The 25,547-nt window shown below is 35.0% G+C and overlaps 1 protein-coding gene across 4 annotated transcripts in view; it reads right to left on the bottom strand.

Moving 5' to 3' along the window:
• Nucleotides 1-2,084: 2,084 nt before the first annotated feature.
• Pcdh17 (protocadherin 17) overlaps nucleotides 2,085-25,547 on the bottom strand; it is a 97,125-nt gene continuing 73,662 nt past the window's right edge. For 3 of the 4 annotated variants that reach the window (XM_031362831.1, XM_031362829.1, XM_031362828.1), the window contains exons 4-5: nucleotides 23,102-23,185; nucleotides 2,085-6,879 (exon numbers count right to left, since the gene is read on the bottom strand). In XM_031362831.1, the coding sequence (XP_031218691.1) occupies nucleotides 6,197-6,879; nucleotides 23,102-23,185 (767 nt within the window). In that variant the 3' untranslated portion in view covers nucleotides 2,085-6,196. The remainder of the gene's footprint in view (nucleotides 6,880-23,101; nucleotides 23,186-25,547) is intronic. The other variant, XM_031362830.1, reaches the window with a different exon arrangement.

The following is a 25,547-nucleotide window of genomic DNA, read 5'->3' as shown; positions in this document are numbered from 1 at the left end:
AGAGAAATGCAAATCAAAACAACCCTGAGATTCCACCTCACACCTAGTCAGAATGGCTAGGATAAAAAACTCAGGTGACAGCAGTTGCTGGCGAGGTTGTGGAGAAAGAAGAACACACCTGCAGTGCTGGGGAGATCACAAGCTGGTACAACCACTCTGGAAATCAGTTTGGCAGTCTTCAGAAAATTAGATATAGTACTATCTGAGGACCCAGCTATACCACTCCTGGGCATATATGCAGAATATGCTCCAACATGTAATAAGGACACATGTTCCACTATGTTCATAGCATTCTTATAATAGCCAGAAACTGGAAACAACCCAGATGTCCCTCAACAGAGGAATGGATACAGGAAATGTGGTATATCTACACAATGGAGTACTACTCAGCTATTAAAAACAATGAATTTATGGAATTGTTAGGGAAATGGATGGATCTGGAGAATGTCATCCTGAGTGAGGTAACACAATCACAAAAGAATGCACATGTTATGCATTCTCTGATAAGTGGATATCAGCCCAGAAGCTCAGAATACCCAAGATACAATCCACAAACCACATGAAACCCTAGAAGAAGGAAAGCCAAAGTGTAGATACTTTGATCCTTCTTAGAAGGGGGAACAAAATAGCTATAGAAGGAGTTATCGAGACAAAGTGTGTAGCAGAGACTGAAGGTAGGACAATCCAGAAACTGCCCCACCTGGGGATCCATTCCATATACAGTCACCAAACCCAGACACTATTGTTGATGCTAACAAGTGCTTGCTGACAGGAGCCTGATATTGCTGTCTCTTGAGAGGCTCTGACAGTACCCAACTAATACAGAAGTAGAGGCTCACAGGCATCCATTGGACTGAGCACAGAGTCCCCAATGAAGGAGCTAGAGAAAGGACCCAAGGTGTTAAAGGGGTTTGCCACCCCATAGGAGGAACAACAATATGAACTAACCAGTAATCAGAGATCTCCCAGGGACTAAACCACTAATCAGAGAGTACACATGTTGAGACTCATGGCTCCAGCTGCATATGTAGCAGAGGATGGCCTAGTCAGTCATCAATGGGAGGAGAGGCCCTTGGCCCTGTGAATGTTCTATGCCCCAGTATAGGGGAATGCCAGGGTCGGGAAGCAGGAGAAGGAGCATTGGTGAGCAGAGGAATGGGAGAGGAAATAGGGGCTTTTTCAGAGGGGAAGCCAGGAAAGGGGAGAACATTTGAAATGTAAAAAAAGAAAATATGTAATTAAAAAAAGAAAGAGTAGGGCAATCACTGTGTTCACAGGTATTGCCAAGTTATAAGCTGTAAGTATTCTACATACAAAATGCGATTGTCTTGGTGCATCTTTGTACCTTAGAATTCTTTTATATACTGGAATCTAGCTAATGTTCAATGAAACAAAAAGCTCAATATAGAGATGAACCAAAGTGAGGACAGGTAAATTTATTCAATCTGTGCTAATAAGTCTAATGTAGCACACAGTGTTGATAATGTAATAGAAATTAAAACAAAACTGCCTATGAGGCTAAATATTGTGGGAGTGTGAATGGTAAAGCCTGTCATTTGTTGTGAATAAGCAAAAATGCATCCTGTTTGGGGTAACTTAGGAAAACCAAGGGTAATCATATGAAGATCTTGGTGGATTAAAATTTGTCCAGTTGCTTCTTCCACCTGACTGCATCCCAGGCACCATTCTGCATTCACAGTATATTTTGGGTGCATATTAGGTAGGTAGGCAAACATATGATATGGATTCAATAAGTGGTTACTGATGTGGTAAGAGAGGCTTTTGTTTACACCAGATGTAAATAATGCCAGTTATAAGAATTCATAGATCATAGTTTCTATGTTCATTTTCTTCCAAGACTATTCATTTATCTAATATATTTGAGTGTTCACTTCTATTAGAAACTATTGACTTATTATTAAGTAATTTCTAAAACCTCTTTTTCTAGCAAAGCAGATAATTAGCAAAGACAGCTGTGATACCATATTTGTTTTTCCAAAATAATTATCACTGAGGGTCTTCTTTGTGGTGTGCAGTAGAATGCATTACTTCTGCATTAATGAATCAAGGGAAGGCAACACCACTATTAGTAATAGCTTTTATTCGGAGTCCTCATTTTCCAGACAGGTCACATGAAACACAGCCATTAAACAATAGCGTTGAGATAAATCCATACAATGTATGCTGCTTTTGTTGTTGTCGTCGCCATTGTTCAACAATCACTTGGTGCAGCGAAGAACCTTATGAAACGATGGGACTGGTAAATGCACATAGCTAACCTGCAAAAACACGGGGGCCTGGAGAGTCAGACTTTAATCAGGCCTCATTCAATTATGTTTCAAATCAACACATCTTGATAGCCAAAACTCCGATGGAATTAATGCTCTGGTAAATGCTGCCTCTTGTCAAAAGAATATAATTAGACAATAATGAGTAGGCATATAGTATGCCAGTCCTTGGTCTATTTGATGACCCCAGCAGATTCCACTCCATTAGACAACAAACAGCTTTTAACCTGGTTCTCATAAAGCATACTGCTCATTACTACATGACTTTTTTTTATGGTGCCATTTTTTTTTTTTTTTAATTTTAGCAGTGCCTACATCCTTAAAAGGAAAGTCATGTTTTACAAGTGCCCAGGCAATTTCAGGAAAGCAACAATCAATTTCTCTCCCGGTAATTCAGTGAATCGATGGAACAAGGTCTAGTTTTTTTGTGTTGTTTGCCATAAGGATAAGGCTGTCTGGTAAGGAAACAATGTGACAATCTTCTTTGAGATTATAGAAGTCTCTTCAGTGTTTGCTTTGATATAGCATAACAGTGATTCTTACTATGTTGAATCTTAATGAAAATATTTTCATCATTAACTGGGGAAAATATTTCTTTACTGATGTTTTATCTTTAGTTCACCACGATGCCTTTTTTTTCATTTTGTGTCTTTTACTAAAATTCCCCAAAATAGACAGTTTTCCTCTGCTTAAATACCTCTAAAGAATTAAAGGAGTTCTTTTCTTTTCATCGTGTGTGTGTGTGTGTGTGTGTGTGTGTGTGTGCGCGCGTGTGTGTGTAAAGCATTCTAAATTCCAGAAAGCTCCTCAACTCTCCCCAATTATGTACTATCCATTACAGCCATTGTTTCCCCAAAGGTATGATTTTGGCATCGCAAAGGCTTCTTTGAAAGCCAAGCACCAGAGTTCTGTGTTAAAGGCAGGTCCCAGGGAGATGAATAAAAATAAGATTGCCTCAACTATAAAAGCTCAGAGTCCTGACTTGAACTACCACCAACTTGTAAATAAATAGTCACTACTAAGTACAGATAATGTATTAAACAGCTAACACTAGCAGACCACCGGTGACAGCTTAGAGTCAATCCCTCGCATGTTGGCACAACCAATTCTGAGACTTGTATGTAGTTTCAGTGTTTCTGACGCTTAACAATATATTGAACAGCTGGTTACTTAGAACAAAGAAGTTTTAAAAATAAACCTATCGTTCCTGTTGAGTTTATTTGCACACTGCTTTAGATGTCCCTAAAGTGGTTATCTGAATAGTGAGAGAAAGGCAAAGCTCAGAATGACTAAATGGAAACAGTTTTTCAGCAACTTTCAACTATCTATCAAGCTAAATCAATTTGTAGTCTCCTGGTAAAAGTAACATCATAGAAACGAGACACTCATTGTAGATACATAAATGGTCCTAAATATAGTGTCAGTTGGGTTTCACATGTACAAGATCCCCTTTCTTCTAATTTCAGCATGGATGGATAACAAAAAGCAGGAGTAGAGATGGAGGAAGGCTCTTACCAAGAACCCAATGCAGTTCTCAAGAGAATAAGGCTGAGGGGGGTCATCCATTCTTAACCCCAAAGCAATTTTTCGAAAGAGGTACAATCTAAAACTTTCCTGAAATGATGGAAATATTTCCAGCAGATTTTTTTATTAATTATAAAACTTAATTTAGTTCAAAGTTTGTTTTGCTTTCCTGTTTGTTTTTAGTATAAGGTTATTATTATTTTCTTGACATTTATACTGTTTCTACACTGGCTTGGTGGCTAGAAAAGAAGGCACAGAAATCCCTCCCAGTTTACAAATAATAATTTTTTTTTTCTTGCTCCAGAGCACAAACAGCCTTTATTTAACTCAGCACCACATTTTCCAAGGTATGGGCTCAAACTGTTTGCCATGAAGCTGTTAAATGCCAAAAAAAAAATAATAATAATAATAAATAAAATAAGATAAAATAAAAATAATAATAATAAAATAAAAAAAATAAAAAAATAAAAAAAATTAAATGCTGAAGGAAAATGTCAATCAAGGCATTTCCCCATCTGCTACTACTTCTGTGAGTGCTAATTTTATTTTTTCCAATTCCTGAAATTAGAGTTGTCTTAGCCTCATAAGGAAGTAAGTTGGAAACTTGCTAAATTCCACAAGTAAAGGTGTAACCCGATGATGGAATAATAGGTATTGTTCTCAAAGAACATGAATAAAAACAGGCAGAAGAACACGGAGATAAAGGAAAAAACATTTTGTTTCAGACCCAGACCTCTTGAAACACACAGTACACAATGCATGTAAGCAGCACTGGCACTACACATGCATTAGAACATTTCATACATTTACCAATATGATGTGTACACACACCGGAACCACTGAAGATACTTTGAGAACCAACCGATGTTTTGATATCTACATAGGCAAAAGCTTCATGTTATTGAAAACAAGGGGGCAGGGAAACTTACAGGTATTGGTACAAATGTAGTAATTTTGGTGATTAAACATGACTTTAATCAAAGCTTTCTACAAGGACTTGCACAGAACTATGACTGACAGATGTATTTTTCTGACCTTTCAGTTAGCTCCATCAGCTCACTCAAACACATTTTGAACAGAATTGTGTACTGTATACTTGGTAGACTATACATTAAACAAGAGACTTTGCTCTGAGGCCCTGCTCCCCACGCTCCATGGGGAAGCAGGAAAAAACAAAACTCATAGAGTTCGACAGCTACCGAGGCAACACTCGCCATTTACAATATAAGCCCAAATAGTTTTGCAACACAACTATATATTAATTTAATAAAATACACAATATAGCTCTTATACACTCAACAATTTGGCTCATATGCACGGAATCTGCAATAAATCAATAAAAATATGTCATTTGATGTAAACACATTGAATCTTCTTACATCTGCACATTTAAATGGTCAGGTGATTTGTTATGTCTAAGACATTTTTGTTCACGTTCCTGAGCTATTTTAGTGTCCAAAAATGAGTAAAACATTTTAGTTATGTTAATTTTCTCTCAGTACCACTACTCAATGATAACCCATAATTCAGAACTGTTCAAATGTAAAACAAGCTCACTGTTATTTATATCTTTGTTGGACACTAAAATGCTAAATAGACATTTTTAAATTTTCAGAATTTTCTTTTTTAATGAAGTGAATAGGTCTACATGTGTTCAGGACAACACAGACTATATCTTTTTACATTGAACTTTTAAATGACATGAGGTGTCTTACAAATGACCAAGGGTTTTTGTTGTTTTGTCTTTTTTTTTTCTGTTTTGTTATTATTACATATTTTTTCTTTTGCTTTCTGACTAATGGTATGGAATGGTCTTTGTGTTTCTATGCTTGGCAGGTACTTTATACAGAAATGTTTACCACAAATATGTGTTAATGTTTGGTGTAGCTTGGACTACCGCAAGGTCTTTTCAGGACTTTCAGTAGAAGCCTGTGATGTCAGCTAGTAGTCCACCACAGATAACAAATATGACCCTGCTTTGTATGGGTTTATAGGTAAACAGTTAAGTCAGCATCGATCTTGTGGGAGGACAGTCTTAGAGTGATCAGAAATACGTTAAGTTTCACACTGCATACCTTCCTAACAGATTGTCAAAAGGTAACTTGTCTCATCCTTTTTTCGTCTCTCCAATTTCTTCTCTCTCTCTTTTCTCCTTTCTCCTTAAGCATCATTAATTCTGTCCTAATATAAGTTTGGTCAAAACCATTGTTATTTCTGTAAAAGAAACAGCAGTGAAAAGAACATACTTGTGGGCACTTCAGATGTTCACTAAAAGCCTTAAAGCAGCACTGGTCCTTTGCCATCCCTGTAAAAAGGGTTTTCACCGGGAGTGGTCATTTTCAAATCAACAGAAGAGACAAGAAAACACCAATGCCTTTTCCCCCTCACTTTCTCACAGCCACAGGGTCATTTCCCCGGCAGTCCTGCAAGAGCTTATCAATCTCTCTCACAACTTCTTCAGCATCCACCGACTCTCTGCCCAGATCTCTGTTGGGGTGATCCAGCTGCTCCAACACAGCTCCCATCTCGCTGGAATCCCTACTGGCTCTGGAATGCACATCCGCAAAGACCCTTGCCATCTGATCAGAAGCCACGAAGGAAGGGTCTCTTGGTTGCTTACTGGGTGACGGGTACTGACTGTCAGTAGGCAGGTAGGAGCTGCTTGCTTCTGCTAAGGCTCCTGGTTTCACTTCACAACCATCCAGGGTGCCTTTTGTTGAGGCGCAAGGCTCAATGCATGCCTTGGTTGGGCTGTTAGATGCTGAGGGGACCTCTTGGAGGAGAGGGCTCAGGGCACGTTTGGCTTTTAAATAAGGTTTCACATTGGCAATGAGAATAGTGTGCTCTCGCTTGTCTTTTCCAAATGTACAAAAAGTCTTTTTCCCAGTGGGATTCACAGTTTCATAAGTCTCAGTCTCAACGTTAGCTTCAACTGTGGGTACAAAGAGATTTGTGCGGTAATCTGCATTTTCAGCCTGATTGGTTGCAGGGAACTGTGGCATCCAACACCTATCAGAATGACCAAGCACTCGGCATTCATCTGTGCAATTAATGCACTCTTCTGGTTCTGCAAAACAAAAGAGAAAACAACAATCCGATCATTAGAGTTTCCTTGCCATTTCTACTTGAGGCTGTGATCAGCTCTCAGTGGGCTTGCGTGACCTTTGCTCTCTTAATTAAAAAGGAAAAGAAAACAATAATTAAAACATTTCAGGATGGTTGCATAAACCTGCTGGTTGAGACAATGGTTTTATTTAAGTCTATCCTCTAGATATTAACGAATTCCCATAGCCTGGGAAGAAGTAAAACGTGGTCATGGGAGAGTGATTCTCCTTGGAATACAGCATCACTGTAACCGGATCCCCTGGGGAATTTAATCTTTGTTCTATGTAACACATCCTGGAGACAGAGAGCTTCAAAAAGGATGGTCAGGATTCATTTTGTTAAATCAAATAACAGGGTAAAGAGTGGATCACAGATTTTCATAGTAAGTTCTAAGATACTTTAAAAATATTTGATCCTTGTTTTATTTGCAATTGTTATTTTGGTGACAGTCATGAAATAAAAGGGTTCCTTTCATAGTTGACTTTTTCCCTACTGAGAGTGGCGAATGGAATTTCCTATCACAATGTATTATGAATAAGCTTGTCAAAAGGGCACTTTCCTGTTTTATTATATATGCATGTGGATGTTGTAATCAATTCCCTTCGCTTTCAGTTTTTGATTTTGGCGTAAGTGGGTGAAAAATGGCTTACTCAACAGGTATAGTTCAGAATAATGAAACTTCATGGTTTCCTGCTCTAAACAATCATGTTTTCTGTGAGAACTTGTACTTCCTTCTTTGCCAATAGACAAACGGACAATCTATATAAAGGATTATTTAATGATTCCTATTTAAAGATGGTGATTAGGAAACATGAAGTAAGATGCCTTCGCTGTGATGGTAGCTATGAACTCCCTATTGGTCTCAATATTTTCAACCTTATCTTTGTATTATGTCTACTCAGTAGTTTCTTTCCTCTGTGAATGGTTGCTTCCCTTTTGTTTGATGATGCACTGTAGATCGGGACTATTACTAGAAGAGGATATTTACAATTTACCGTCGTGTGATGGGAATAGAATTCCCTATACATTTAGAAGCCCTAGGGCTTGCCTTTTAATTGATGCTAGATGATCCCTACAATTTTTGCTACACTCTACAAAAAAAGAGAAGTCTACAAACAATGCTTTGGACATAGGAAACAAGCAAATTTAAAGTTACTTGTATGGTAGCTTTTAAAAGTCACAAGAAACATTTGATTTTATACTTAAAGCCCATAGGAAATTTCTCATTAATCACCAACCAAGTATACCCACAAACTACTTTACCAGAAGAAAATTTGAGCCATGAAATAAATATTATTTTATGAAGTGCCAGAGTGGTTCTTTGACAAGAAAAAATATTGTAAAATGTCATAGCATATATCATTTACACTTGTGAAATTTTAAAAGTATTTAGGTTGCTTTGCACATATTTTAACTTACCACTTTAATGAAATATTTTTTCCTTGGAAAAATGAAGCATTCATTCTTAAATTTATTATTTAAGGAATAGAATCTTGAGAGGTAGTCTGAATTATGCATCAATATAGTAATACAGATTTTGTCTGGAAGCCTGTTAAATGGGACATAAACTACTATAGAAGAACCTAGAACTCATATTTAAATTTATTTTTAATGTCTTACAGGTTGGGAATTGGGTAATTTCTTTAGGCTGTCTGGTCTGAGTGGCATCATATGGTTTTATTAATGTTTTGCATCCTGTGGAGCCAAGCATTTTACCTTAAATGATTTACAACCAATACACTCTTTTTGAAACATGCCAACATGGTTTCATATTTCAGTATTGACTGGACTTCCATTTCAGCTATTTACATAACCAGCACTGAATGAACTCAATATGGATTTAGGGTCAGAGAAAGAGATAGACTAATGCAGATTTAAAAAAAAATGTGAATCGAGCCTGAATTTGAAACCACCAACATCAAACAAGTGCTTGAGCTTCACTGTTGCAATTCCCCCGACTTTTTACTTCACTCCTTTCTGTCACATCCAAGGGAGCAAATTTTATGTATTGATTACGATACATTACAAGCTCTTCGGCTTCTGATTACACTGTAATTTTGACGCCAGCAGTTCACAGACAGTGAGGAAAATCGAATGGCATTTTTTTTGTTTGTTTAAACAACAGAAACTATGAGCATGAAGTTAACTGTAACTGCAAAAGTTCTAGTAAGAATTAATGAGAAGAACCTTCCTGAAAGAACTTAAATAAACAGTCAAGTAGGTAGGTATAAAAAGAGACATGGTTCTATTCAGGAAATAATTAGCTAGAAAGAAAGTATTAGACAAAATGAAACAATTCAAAAGAAAGGAAAGAATAGTAAAAGGATAGAAAGAAAAAGGGAAGGTAGAGGAAGAGAGGGAGTAAGGCAAAGGTAGATGAATAGAAAGAAAAAGATGTGGTTATGATGGTGAACACTTATAACATGGTTCAATTTACTGAGAAGATAGAAGCCGCAGGTACCCCATCTATGGGATATTTTAAATCTCCTCAAATAAGCTAAGTGTGTGATACATACAGAAGATAAAGCAAATATTCAGTGAAACGTTACTGCTATCAAAGAATATAATCGAGTTGTTCTCTGTGTCTTCAAAAGAATGGATAAGCAGAATGTAGAATAGTAAAATTACAAAATGCAGATAGTGTGGACATAGATTTGATGCTTGTCTTAGACAAGTAGAGAGGCCCTAGGCATTAGAGCTCACAGCAGAGTTGTTCTAATCCAATTTACCTTCTAATTCGAGATTACCTAGAAATAATTCTTGTTTATTGTCATCCTTGCTTCAAGACAATGTGGTCACTGTTTCAAATAACGTAATCCTTCCTGGAAAGACAGCAGAGCCCTAAAGGTACACACGTGACAGAAACTGTGGAATTAAAAAATATCTGAACATCAGTAGAGGTTACAGAGTCTGAACTCTTAAGCATCCAATTCAATGAAACACCTCATGACAACCAATGAGCTTCAATCATTTTCTTGTCATTAAAATTCATTTTCAGCTGAATGTAGTACTACATGCCTGTATCATTATGATTTGAAAGAGTGGGGAAGATAATACTGAATTTCAGGACATTCTAGATTGGGATTATGCACTATATTTTCTCAAAATTATATATATTAAAGCCAGTACTCATGAAGCTAAGGTTGCAGATCAGCCAGCTCATCCTGGGCCACATAGTAAAATTTTGTCTCAAAGAAAGGAGGGAAAAAGAAAGAAAGATAGAAATGTAAAAGAAACTCAGTACATGGCATTTTAATTATCATTTTCATTGTATCATGTGAGTATGAAAGCAGTGAGTAGGTCAATGACTTAACTATATTTAACTTAAAAGTTTCATAATTAAACACTTAAATAGTTGCACTTTTAGCAGTCTTAGTGAAAGGCTATGTATTATTTAGCCTTTATACTGAGAGTTTAATCGTAGAACATCACTCCATCATTAGACATGTAGCCATTCTAATGCTCAGTGAGGAGTTGTCATCAACTACTGTGAACATTAAAATAAAAGCCCAGACACTGAAGGCAGGAAGGGTTAGCAAAGAAAAGTGAACCTTTGTCAAATATAGGTAGTTTTTTTAAAATTCAGGTGATTCCCCAGAATGCCACTTTGTGTGTGTGTGTGTGTGTGTGTGTTTACATATGTCCACTATAAAGAAAACCTGTTAAGTAACTAACCACAAGTATCTTAATTCAGAGTGAATTTATTTCATTTTTTCTTTTCTGTCTTACCTCAGGCAGAAGCTAATCAGAAACCCTAAGTTTAAAACTATTTCCTTTTTTTTTAAAGCACTATACAGCGCACCCAAGGGAAAATACTTGACAACAAACTTGTCACCACTTAGGGAAGTTGGGAACGACATCAGAGAATCCCCTCCCCTTAGTTTCAGATTTACATTCTACCTCCAAAGTTCACATGTTTTTATACCTGAGAAAACAAACTTGCCAGAAAGAGCAGAGAGTTTCCAGCATCAGATCTACATATGCGTTCAGTACCCCACTCTGCTCTACTTAGAAATATCTACAGTGAAGTAACAATATCTGGGACACAGATGCTTGCAAGTCTGTCTATAACTCAGGGTGTCTGGCAGTGAGGAAGCGCTGCAGTGCAGTAGCAGCAGGGAGGGGGCATTTAGAACTCTTCTGTGCTTTGTGACTACCAACAAGATGTTTTTATTTCTGTTTTGAAAACAGCTTTAAATAGGCATAGAGCTTTTCTATTAAAGCAGTGCTTGATAGTATGTCTTATAATGTTACAAAATTAGAGTTGTTTCTGAGAAGATTGCAGTATAAATAGAAGACCAATTTTATTTTTATTTTACTTTATTTCTAATTTACCTTTTTCACCAGTATAAAGCTTTTATAACACCTATTAGCTATGTGGAAAAGTGGGATAGGCATTAACCTCTATTTCCAGCTAGCATGGAACCTTTTAAGTAAGTTCTACAGTATCTAAGCACAGTTTATGTCTCAGATTCTCATCAACTTGAAAAATTTTGACAAAACAAGTCCTTTGGCCATACATCAGGACATAAAGATTTCTACACCAGCCTACTGTTGCTCTTTTTTCTTTTAATCTTCAGTGCAAACATATAAATGTACATATAAGGATGTTTCTCTGTGAGCACAGCAAATTCCAATTTCTTCAAGTATATTCTTATATATCAGGGAAAAGGATCACTGCGAACTTCAGAATCTTGTCAGAATACACTTCAACACACCTAATAAATCAGGTTTCTTTCACTAAGTTGGCATGACTTGCAACATCCTGTGAAATGACACTTCTCTAACATAAACAGTGGGTTTTTTTTTTCCTTTTTTGGCTGTTATTATTCATTAACTTCCCTTTGCCATTCTCTAAATCCCAAGAGCTTGTGGTGACAATGTGAGTCACTACAGAGCACTGGGATCTTAATAATCTATATCCATACAAATTAATTCCAGTTATAACTTTTGAATCCCCATTTACTTGAATATTTGGTAAAGATAAACCTGGTTTCACTCTTTTTGCCTATGACTGGAATACAGATTTCACTTTCGGTATTGTTCTGAAGAATGTGAAGCCAAGTTATTTTGCCTCAAAAACTATTCTTTTTCCTTTCAGTATAAAAAAAATAGCTTGATAGATCGTCTAAATACTCTGATAGCACGGTTGTATTAGAGGTAGGGTTTTGCTTAACGAGGACAACGGGTATGCTTTATTTTAGACACCATTTAATAAGTGTGGTCTGTGTATTATGCAAGAGAAATGGTGGATGAGAATGGAAAATTGTGATGGGGAAGAGCAATGACTTACTACCTAGGCAATCTTTCATTGGTGCTTGTCATCCCTGTGTTTCTTGCTTGAGCATAGGAAGCTATGCTGTTTACTAATCAAATACCACAACTGAGAGGTGGAAGTGAAGCATCATCTTGTCTTTCAGTTTTAATGCCTGAATTCAAATATCTTGTTATGATATGCTCCTTACCTGTTCACACATCCTTGATTTAATGGGAAAAAAATCCTTCATATTAGGGGCAATGAATTTAATTATTTTATAGTGGTTATTCATAAATGATAAGACTTTGGAAACATAATTCACAGAACCAAAATACAACAAAAGAAGCACTTGTACTTCATTTGGATGCACAACCAATCCCACTTCCAGACTTTATTTTAGGTGTGGGATGCTATTCTATCTGCTTTAGATAGGCAGAGAGCACATTTTGAAGAGGAGGGTTATTATAATACCATCAAATAGTCAAACTGTGGCAGCATTCAAGTACCAATCCTCAAGTGTGCACCTGCATTGCACAATGCCTCTAAATGTATTGCCACGGCTACATTCAGGCACCAGAAACCACTGGCCTATATCACTGAAGTGAATCCAATTGCAGCTGGGTATTTGGAGCTGCTTGGAGCAGTAGTACTTACTATTCAATGCACCTGCTCACCTTCAGGGATGGTTTTAAGTGTCTGTGACCTCTTGGACATAATAAAATGCCTATCAGAGTGGAATGTTTGAATATATATTGATAGCATACAGATAGTGCCCAGAGATGAAGGAAAGCCTGAGACAAATCAAAATAAAATTTATGTTACAGAACAAGTACAAAACAACAGAAGGAAATTTCATATGGAAGTACTTGGTATATAAAACAATGAGATACTAACTCACATTGTGGAAACTTACAGCACAAATATAAGTATGTCCCACAGCACACTTCTCTGAGATTATCATTTAAAATTTAGTTGCCCTCCTCCCCAAGTCTTGTTATAGAGACACAGCTATCACCTGGGGCAGTAGCAGATGCTGGGAAGTGAAGACACAGCTAAATGGGGCTATCTATTTCCTAACAGGCACCCTTAGGACAACTGCCTCTCAGACTTAGTATTGTAGAGTGATACAGGTTTGCACTTGCTTTGAGAAAGGGACTATTGCAGAACATTCACATGAAAAACAATGTAATCTTAGTGTTTCAAGAGAGAGGCTCTAGTGCATACGGTGCATGCTTCTTCAATTTCTTTAAAGACACCATGTCTAACGGTTCATTGTTTATCAATGCATTCAGCAACTAGTTTGTGTCTAGTATTATAACAAGTAGTGGATTATGGTAAATTAGCAACTTTCAAATCCTCAAGTTTGTGAAATCCTTGCTTATCCCCAAGGAGCTTAAATTTTGAGAGAGTATACAGTAGATTTGAATTTCACACAAAGGAAAGAATTCATGAACAATTACATTTTGAACTCTTATAGTAATGTCAGGGCACAGACATCTGTAGAATGATGTATGTGATAATATCATGAAGGGATCTATACAAGAGGTGCTATTTGATCTTCATTACAAAAACTGTAATTGAGTTTAGGGAGAATGGGTTCAAATAAAGAGTAGAAACAAATACAACAACCAGATAGAAGCATACAATTCACAGATCTATGAGAGACTGGCTTTATTGGTTTAAGAATATATGCTGTATCACCAAACAGTAACAAAAGATAAATAAAATAACTATCTGGGTAAAATTAGCTAGCACCTAAAAATTGCATAGGAAAGTTCTGAATGAGATTTAAAAAAAATTAAGTAAAAGAAAACCAACTCAGTACATCAGGCAATGTTGCACAAAGGTGATTGGGCCATTGACCACATGTCTTGTACAATTCCCCTATTATTTGAGCCCTGAATGGGGAAGAAATTCAACAGCATTTATGTCATATGATACAGAGATGTACTAAAGAGAAGATAGTGTCCAAATCACTATGGCTTTCAGAAGGTTTGCATCTCCATTCTTTCTATTGTTAACAGTAACATACTTCCCTATTCCCAAAACTATTCTCAGGTATGGTCATTCTGGTCCCAAATCTTGGCTACTCAAATTTTATTTTACTTTATCTACTCCTACTTTTAAACATTCTTAAAATCTTTAGGTTCGAATAACATATTTTTTTAATTTTTCAGCAAAGATCCATCACAGATGCAATTGTGCATCAGATAAATGGTTCTTTTCTTGGTTAATTTCCCCAAATCATAAACCATCTTTTATATGTGTGACCACATATGTGAAGGAGTAAAACATTTCTACAAACCTCAAAAAGTCAACAAGAGGAAAAATAAACTTAAATAAAATAGAATGTGAATCTCAGAAGTTGATCCAACATGAAGATAATTTAAATCAACAGGAGTAATTAAAGAAAGGCCCTGTTTTTTTCTAGAATCAGCATTTCAGTGTTAGATGATGAAAATATCATGATTTTCCAAATAATTTTTGTGCTCCCTCTCTCATCTTCCCCAAATATTTATTATGGCTACTCTGTTTATCTTCAGAAATGATTATGGTCTTTAAGGAAGAAGATACCACACAAATGAGAACAAGACAATGTAATAGGAAGGAATGTTAAATTTAAGAAATTCCAAAGCCAATTAATGATCTTTAGTAGAAACTATTACCTTACATAATTTAAAATTATGCATTTATGAACTCAAAATGTCAGTTTTCACACTGAAACAGAAAAGACAAATTTTACATAGGGATTCTATTTCTATGATGTACACTATGCTTAGAGCAACATCAGATCCACCTCTTAAACACCATGCTTGCATAAAAATCCTAGCTTCTAAAGATATCATCTTAAATGATAAAACAAGGAAATCTCATCTGGCAATATTATTTCACTCCAATTTGTAAGTCTGAATACTTCCCCTTTAAAAAAAAAAGATCGGTGACACTGTTATTGAAATCAAAACCTAAATTTAAATAATCAGCTTATTATCATTTTATTATCAAATTAGTGAGTATCTGGGAACGAGTGAGTGTCTGACCCATACTTCAGCATGTATGTGTTTCTTTTTTTTTTCTCCTACGAATTTCTGACTGCCTTTTTATTCTTCTATCTCTTGTGGAAGTGCTGTGTAAATTGTGCCAGCTTCTTTTGTGTTTGTAGTTAGCTGCCTTTGTATTTCACACTTTATCTGAATGCTTCCATCTACATATAAATTAATGTCTTCATAATTGTAGGGTCTTCAAAGGGTTAAGAAGCTTTCAGAAGAAGCTAATTTATATGCAGTGTAAAACCTATGTTCTGGTATGCAGTAGTTCACAAAGGCTGTTTAGTTTACAAGGACGAATTTAAATTCTAGCAACTTAAATAATTGTGTGAACTCCAGACCAGAGACTATGCAAATTTGCTACTATTCTTTATCTTTCCAGAGGATGCTTTCCTTATGCCTTTATTGCCTCTGTAAGCTAACCCTATCTCTGATAATGGCACTATTTTAGATGACATGGATGAATACACTTAAGATTCAAGTCATCTCCCCAGCAAAGTGGTAATCCTGTAAGGAAGGTCAATAAAAACATGCCTATTAAGCCAAACTCTGTAAGAAGCAAGCAAGATAGTCTTATTAGTGTCTCTCTCATGCCTGCTATCTGATTTCTTTAGGGAAGTACATCTATTTACCAATTTAAATCCTGTTGTTCAGCTCATTTCTAGCACTTCTTTGTCTTCAGTTGCTAGAAACAAGTAAACAGAATCAATGTCATTTTTAGCATTTGTAGAAAAAGAATTAAGTCAGAGATAGCTAATCTTCTGCTTATTATTTAGGAATCAATCAACACCTTTCAATGAAATATGGCTGTTGTAGAGGATGAAGTTTTAAAGAAGGTTTTAATTGCTTATTTTTTTAATGATGTCCTAAAAGAGACAGAGACAGATAATGTTTCAGAGGCTAAATTAGATATAATTCCAAATGAGTAGAAAATGCCCTACTCACTTTCAGTATTTCATATATATATTTCTAATATATATATATATTAGAATATATATACATATATACATACATATATACATATGTATATATACATATACATATGTATATATGTATGTATATATACTAGAAGCAGGAAATATATGAAAGAATGTGTTTGGAGAATCAGTTCCTGTAATAATAATTCTTCTCTACAAATGATGAAAACACAATGAGGCAGGAACCATGATTGTGTTTCCATGTGCATGTTCACTCACACAACATACGTAAATCATAAGGAATTTACATTTTTATTAAATATTCATTGTCTTAAGAGAAACCTTTGCATGACAGCATCAAACCAGAGTGTATGCAAAGATTACCTTAGAGTAACATATGGGAAGTTTGAATGTCAGTAACTTCAACTTATGTTCACTAAAACAAGTTACATATCATGGGCTGGCCGACACCACCATTAGCACTACAAGTGGAATCACAGACTTAAAACTGAAAGAACTATGAGAAAGGAGAGATAAAACTTCCCTGTGCTGTTGGAATATTTTCCTGAAACCGTCTGTTGTTAGTACCTGTAAATACACTGCAGGTTTATTGGAAGCAGATGTTTTTATCATGCAATGTTGGGTCATCCCAAGAATGAAAATTTAAGCAAAATCAATAGACTCAATTTCCATGTTCTAGAGTAAATATACTGAAATGTTTCTTGTAATGGATTTTACTGGCAAGGACAAGACATTTTTCTAGTAACAGCTTTAATATTCTGTAATCATTAAAACATACTGAATAGATGAAGAGTCCAAGAAACAAAGGTCAGGAAACTAAGAAAGCAAAGCGATGTGTCCTGGTGGGCTAGGCTGCTGTGTCACCAACCAAGAGCCAAAAGCTCTGCTCAAGACAATCACACACACATATTGCAGCCCACACTTCAGAAGTTTTCTGCAATGGGGTTTTAAACACTTCCTTATCTCAGAGAGCAATTTTTCTGACTTAATTGGTAATCAACCACATCCAGAACAAAGAAGAGAAGATTAAAAGGAAACATATTTCCCCCGAGCAGTAGTACCAGGAAAACAAATTCAAAATGACAGGAGAACATACTTAAGTTTCAGACTTGCAATCCAAATCTAATTTAAAAAAAAAAAATCATATTGACCTCACAGGCAGAATTCATTAGGATGCTCTTTGTTAATTGAAGCACATTGGGATTGAGGTTTAACTGTACTAAAATTGTATGCTCAATATTAAGAATAACCTGTTTTCTGGGCTGGTGCCCCAAGCAGAACTTGGGAGCAAATTTTGGAGCCAGTCCAACAAAACCCAGAAGAAGCTCCACTCCAAGGTGCTCTAACTGGCCCAGGATCACAGGATCACAGAGACATCTTGACTCTGAGAAGTTCTGACATAACCAGGATCACAGGAAGGACAGATTCCAGTCAGATTTAGCCAGGACAGGTAGCACTAGAGATAACAAGATGGCTGGAGGCAAGCTTAAGAAAATAAGCAACAGAAACCAAGGTTACTTGGCATCATCAGAACCCAATTCTCCCACCATAGCAAGTCGTAAACACACCACCACACTGGAAAAGCAAGATTCAGATCTAAAATCACTTCTCGTGATGATGATACAGGACTTTAAGAAGGACATAAATAATTCCCTCAAAGAAATACAAGAGAACACAGGTATAAACTAGAAGCCTTTAAAGAGGAAACAAAAACCCATTAAAGAGCTACAGGAAAACACAACCAAACAGGTGAAGGAAATGAACAAAACCATACAGGATCTAAAAATGGAAATAAAAACAATAAAGAAATCACAAAGGGAGACAACCCTGGAGTTAGAAAACCTATGAAAGAGATTAAGAGTCATAGATGCAAGCATCACCAACAGAATACAAGAAATAGAAGAGAGAATCTCAGAGGCAGAAGATACCATAGAAAACATTGACACAACAGTCAAAAAATGCAAAAAAAAACAAAAGCTCCTAACCCAAAATATACAGGAAATTCAGGATGCAATGAGAAGACCAAACCTAACAATAATAGGTATAGAAGAGAGTGAAGACTCCCAAGGTAATGATGGGCCAATAAATATCTTCAACAAAATTATAGACGAAAAGTTTCCTAACCTAAAGAAAGAGATGCCCATGAACATACAAGGAGCCTACAGAACTCTAAATAGACTGGACCAGAAAAGAAATTCCTTCTATCACATAATAATCAAAACACCAAATGCACTAAACAAAGAAAGAATTTTAAAAGCAGTAAGAGAAAAAGATCAAGTAACATAAAGGCAGGCCTTTCAGAATTATACCAGACCTCTCAACAAAGACTATGAAAGCTAGAAGATCCTGAGCAGATGTCATGCAGACTCTACAAGAACACAAATGCCAGCCCAGGCTACTATACCCAGCAACCTCTCAATAACCACAGATGGAGAAAGCAAGGTATTTCATGACAAAACCAAATTTACACAATATCTTTCCACAAATCCAGCCCTACAAAGGATAATAGATGGAAAATACCAACATAAGGAGCAAAGCTACACCCTAGAAGAAGCAAGAAAGTAATCTTTCAACAATCCCCCACAAACATAATTCCACCTCTAACAACAAAAATAACAGGAAGTAACAATTACTTTTTCTCAATATCTCTTAAAATGAAAATTAATACTACTAACATATCCTAATTAGAAATTTGTTGGCTATAATCCAGTGCTCTATCTAATTTGGTAATTGGAGAAATTGGTCTAATATTGTACAATTCATATACACTTTCTGCTTGTTTGTACCTGATGGTGTCTTGCTGGGTACCACATAATGGTCTTGAAATCATGCTTCTCCTATCTTAGGTTCTCTACTAGTAGGATTGTTTATTTGATGCTTTTATACTATACTATACTATACTATACTATACTATACTATACTATACTATACTATACTATAGTTTTCAGAACCACTTACATATTTCAAAATTATTTATACAGCCAAAAGAAATGTAGACAATTAACTTGGGATGTGGCTTGTAAGAGAACAACAAAGAGTGAGACTGAATGCTTTGCTTGATGTTTCTAATTATTGAATCAATTTTGAAGAAGAGGACTTTATAAGTTATTCTTTTTCTGAGATGAATGCTTTTCAAAATCTTCACAGCTAATGAACCAGATTCTTACCCTCACCTAATGTCTGTGCCACCCTCCAAGCAGAACCATTGTTCATTGAAAGAGTTGGTGACTGACTTCATGGTTAGACCATCTTAATACACACACCATTTCTTAAATGAATGTAACCTGTACTCTGTGGGCTGTGAATGAAGACAATAGTAATTCCATTTACGTAAAACATGTTCTTAAATCCTAACAAATTCAGATAAATTGAAATTATGTATCTTTTTTCATCATTATGCAATAAAACAAAAAATCAGTTTAAGAATAACCTGTCTTGCTGCCTAAACTGATATCAAGTAACTGTTTGTTTATTTATTTATTTATTTATTTATTTATTAAAATTTCCCTGGTGCTGGTACTCACTAAAAGGCCATTTTAACTATTCAGGGTTAAACCTGTTCCATAATCAGTCTTATATAAAGCTTGAGGCACAAGAAAAGAAATTCCTGCATGTTAAAATTCTTAATCTTTTTTTCTCTGTCTCTGTCTCTGTCTCTGTCTCTCTCTCTCTCTCTCTCTCTCTCTCTGTGTATATATATATATATATATATATATATATATATATATATGAATATATACACATATATATACATATATATATGAGTGTATGTGTGTATGTGTGTTTATGTGTCACTGTGTATCTCTGTTTCTGTCTCTTTTCCTCCCTCCTTCTCTCTCTCCCTGCCTCTACTCTCTAGCAGAAACAAAATCTATTTAATCTATTACATGGTAGACTAGGACATACCAAATATACTACCTTCAGCCTCAAACAAATCGCCCTGCATTGTTTTAAAAACTGCTGCAATCTCTTATCTAAGGCCTAAAGTTAGTTTTGTAATAATAATACAAAAATAAAAATATGGAAAACACTGAACACAAAGATGGAATCACATTAAGTTTATGCTCAAAAGAGACTAAAATCTTAAATATGAATAGCAATCTACTCTCAACTAAAATCCCTTCACACCTTACATTATAAAGTGCAGATATGAATATTTCCTAGCTTATAATTGTCCCAAATAAAATCCCTAGGCCCACCCAGAAATGGAATTCAATTTTAACTATTATATTTGCTTGTTTTCTATTAAACTGCTTAGTGTTGATTTTTCATATTTGTAAAAATGTATATGGGCAAAATAGACACAAATCTAAGTATTTGTAATATTACCAAAAACTGAAAATAATATTAGGCTAACAGTAGTTATTGGTGAAAACTTTCTGCCCATTTTCTTTGCTTTACTGAGTAAGCATATTTTATTATTAAAAATAAATATATTTTGATATACATTTTAAAGTAAGTGATATATTATTTTGCCTTTAATTTTTTTACATGCATAACTTATATCCTTATTGCCTATAAAGCAGAAAATGTGTTAGACTTGATGTTTGGTATACATGGGAGGGTCTATGGCATGTTCTACAAACATCTAACATACTGATTTCTCAAATTTTTGTATAAAATGTGGTCATTTCAAATAAAATATGTATATATATATCCACCTGAATATTTTAATGGTCTCCAGATTACCTCAAGCATCTAAGACCCTGTACATACTATGTAAAGAGTGACACTAATTTTTGTATTTAATAATGATAAGTAAGCTGTGCAGATTTAACTCAGTTATAATTTTCTTCAGAAATTATTTTACCTGACAGTGGTTGACTATTTCTCTAAAACCTTTTAATATAGGTGCCCAGCTGTTTCTATCACATATGTGTTTTATTATTTATATGATAATGGATATTTTTAACAGCAAAGTTCTTTTATTTTAATTATTGTATAATGTTAAATCAATTGTATAACATACATGATATATTTGTTATGGTAGAAGCAAACATATAGATGTTAGGAAAGGATTAGATCCAGTAAACCTCCACAATTGTGCCCTATACTGAGCTTGTATTATTTAATGTCTGTGTGCCCTACGCTGAGCTTTTATTATTTAATGTCTGTTTGTGGAGGATATTTGCAAGCTTCACTATGTTGATTACCCTGATAATTTTTCAGCAACCAAATGCAAGTATTGAAAAAGACACGATAACTTTAAATTTGCTACATAATTACCACTAAATAAATACTACTAAATAGAAGGCAAACATATACTTATGTATGCACTCTCTGTAAACATGGTAAGATTCCTATAATGGCTGGAAATGAATGGAAAGGTCATGCCTAAAGGCAAAAGTCTAGGAACTTTCCAGTGAATATAAAAATAAATTTTGCTCTGCCTAACCTCAGTTTGGGGTTTTGGGTGCTTAGTCACAGCTCACAGCCAGCTCAGAAATTCGTACTAATCACTGGCCATGCAAAGTGCAGGCATATCTTTGAACATATCGATGTGTACCTGCTAGCACACATAGGATATGCACTTTAGCAGAAAGTATATATCAGATCAAGATAGAAATATGCAAAAGAAAATAGAGAACAAACTATAGAAATTTGTATTCTGAAAGCTAAAAATATATTTTGGCATATATATTACCCTTAAAATTAGTTCGTACTACATTGAAAAATAAAACTCTCCTTTTCAGCTGGCTAAAATTAATCCCAATTATTTAAAAGAAAAATGAAGATTTATACAGATTGTGCATGCTCAGATGGGTATGCACACAAACCTGAAGTTTTAAACATTAATTTAAAATCTCCAAATGAGAGACAAGAATAATTTTTCTCACTATGACGTTATCCATTTAAGGCTTTTTTTTTTCCCACATTACATTCTATCTCCAAAATCCATTCATTTCCACACAGGAAGTAAGGCAACTTTGTGTCCATTTCTGGCATAGGTAAAGCAACACAACTAAATATAACAGTGATTTGTAGATTGCCAGCATATGCTTTTATATTTTTTTCAACATAGCAGCAACCTGATATAGTCATTTTCTCCACTGACGAGGCCTTTCTGTATGCAGAGATTACACTCCTTGGAAGGTAATCAAATCTCTGAAATCTGTTCAAATGATTCAGTAACTGAGAGTATACAAATCCAAAATATATGTGTAATGAATAGCTAAGACTTTTCCTTATACCTCTTTCTGCTTTCCACTCAGCTGGACCAGCTACATCAAACCTCAGTGATCTCAGATTATCTACATCACATCCAGAGCATGCATTGACATTAGAATATATTGACAAACTGCATCCACTTCAGAGGATACTGATGCTGTGTCCCGGTAGCTATTAAAATTCATATGAATTAGATTCTGTCCTGCCTCTAAGAATTTGTATTGGAGTGATGTCTAAAGATTTTTTTTAAAGTAGTACAGTAAGAGTTGTCTAATAAACTCCCATGAAGAAACCTAAAAAAGATGACCTGCAACTAGTTGTCCAAAAAACAGAAGAATTTGAGGACCTAGTAAACAGAGTTCTTATGACCATGACAGTGAAGTACTTTGCTCAACATCAACAATTCACAAACCACTCATGTCTCTCTTTCTTGTATAGGCCATGCTGGTGCATCAATTTTTCCCTTGGCAAAACTTATCCTGTCTACAATATGAAACTAGTACAACAGGTAGACTTTACATACGAAATAATTGCCAACGTCCCATTAAAACTCATTTATATATAATAAACAACAGAAACCCTGGCTGCACACATTTATTTTCTCGCCTCAATACACACAGCTTTTCCTAAAGAATTAGCAGCAAATCACTCCTATTTTCCCTTTAAAGAAATAAGATCCACATTTCTGCACAGCAAATGCACAGTCACACGAATGCCATCTTACAAGTAAAATTCGGATCACAGAGAAGAAAGCTAGCAGATGAAGAAATTGCTCACCTGGAGGAAGTGGATCAACAGACTGAAGTCTAGTAGTGATGGTGTGTAGGGTGAGGATAGCAAAGGAAAGCAAAGTCGGGAATGCTTGAAAAATAAAATATTTTTAGTTAACAAATAGAAAGACCAAGGGTGACAAAAAGGGCCAACTGAATCATGAATCCTTCCTTATCAATTTGTTTTTTTTAAAAGTTATATTCCAGAGAATAATCAATTCCCTAAAAGCTATGGGCATTGACAATTCCTCAGTTACATAAATCATAGGCTTCCCATAAAAAAATTACTTTAAGTGAGATTTTCATTTTAATGAGATGGAAAAAATACAATGTTACTGCCAGTAACTCCATTCAATGGAAACTTTTATCAGTACGATGATATGTCCATTTATTCACATAAACAGAAGACGTAAAACAGCAAATAAACGAAATTTAAGTTCAAAACTATTCTATAATACACCCAGAGATAAAGGCTTATTCAAAATGTTCACTGCATTTTAAATATTAGTTACATAATAAAAGTTATCTGAAATTCAGACAATATACTATATATAATTTATCTCTTAAGGGGCCAATCAATATTAAGAATGTATTTAATTTAGTAATGGTTATAAATCAATATATCAATCTGTATTCTCAAATATATTTTATGTATAGCACAAACTATACATTTTTATATTGCAATGAGTATCTCTTTCAGCCAAGTTATATGTTCTAATACTATATAATATTATAGCAAATTACATATGTATAAATTTTAAATGTAACTTTTGGTTAAGTGTGAAAACAGTAACAATACAAATTTTGAAATACAATTTATTTTTCCTTTTGATATTTTTGGTTTTCACTTCATGATCCTCTGACTTAGGTATGTCATGATATTGTGGGCATATATAATTTATCTACTTCTTAGAATAAAGAAAAAAAAGAATGAATATTGTTTTGCATTTGTATTACTGAAATGTGCAATGAATATGTGGAATCAATCGCTGCCTAAATGTCCTGACAGAAAAAAAAAAATTAAAAGATAAATGCTTGCTGGTGAGCAAAGGTAACTTCATTTTTAAGGCAATCCCATTTTCTTAGCTCTGTGACTAACTCCACATCTGTTGTGCTGCTCCCTTGGAACAAGAATGTGCAGACTCTAGTTGAGTAGTTATTTAGAGTGCAAACATTTTCTCACTGTTGTCCTATATGTGTTTCCTTCTCTACTACAACCCTCACCAGTTTCTTGTTGAATGTGTGTTTTTCCTTCTACTCTTAAAGCAAAACTCTAATAACAGATGGAACTCCTAAAAAGGTCTGCCTCAATTACATGTGTAAATGTGATATTAATCACAGTAAATGAGACACAGGATCTGCAGAATACAGAAGATCTCACAGTATTCTTATTACAGTGGCTACTTGAAAATTCTAAAAGTACATTAGAGTTCATTCTTACAACAGATGTAGAGGGAAATGTGTACAGCCTGTGATACTGACTAATTTTATTTGCTATTAGCCATAGTATTATTTCTATATATGATTCAGTTTCCTTGTATTTTATCCTATCTACCAACAAATGAACCTCTGTTTCTAACTGATGGATTACCAATCAATATCTAATGCATTTTAGATACAGCCAAACTACTATATAGTTTTACCATTACATAGATAGAGACATATATGGTATAGGCAGACTTTAATTAGCAAAATTTAGTGAGTTTACTGCTAAAGACTGAATTGAAACTGAGGACTCTGTATTTATTTCCATCCAGTACTAAAGCAGAGGAACTTATTTAGAAATCAGGTCTTTGAGGATGAAATTCCCTAAGATAAAGTCATACTGGATTATGTTTGCTCTAATGCAAAGATTATTGTAAGAAGACAAAGCAGACATAGAGACAGGCAGGGAGACATCAAAGGGGCTGGGGTAACAGATATTAGAAGTGGATCTGAGGTTGTTGCTAACCACTTGAAGCGAGGAAGAGACAAGTACTTGTGTCTGAAAGAGCATGTCACAGCTAGCTCCTTAAATCTGAAGGTATCGTTTCTGTATCTGTGAGATCTTACAAACTGTAGCTTCAAGGCACATAACACCAGCATGTTGCTACTGCAGCTCTTGCCAACTAATACTACCTATCAAGAAGGAAACATCAAGTCATAAGAGAAAAAAAATGTCTATAGAAAGGAAAATGGGACACTTAGCCACATATCAAAACTGTGCTACGTTAAGACATGCTGCTGAAATCAATGACATTGACTACAGGACCTCCCAGATCATAAAGAAAATAAATCTTAAAAAAAAAAAAAAAGTAACACAAAACACCTTGAATTAGACATAGTCTTAAAGTTATGATCACTCAATTTAGGATTGTTTGAACTTATACTGAAAAAATAACATGAATCCAGTAAAAAAATATTTTTTTTTTACATTTTCATCTTCTTTGGGAAAATGATACAGGTTCTCATGT

The sequence above is a fragment of the Mastomys coucha genome, unplaced genomic scaffold (genome assembly GCF_008632895.1).
Source record: "Mastomys coucha isolate ucsf_1 unplaced genomic scaffold, UCSF_Mcou_1 pScaffold9, whole genome shotgun sequence".
Classification (NCBI taxonomy): domain Eukaryota; kingdom Metazoa; phylum Chordata; class Mammalia; order Rodentia; family Muridae; genus Mastomys; species Mastomys coucha.
This window is presented reverse-complemented; position numbering and strand designations above follow the sequence as displayed.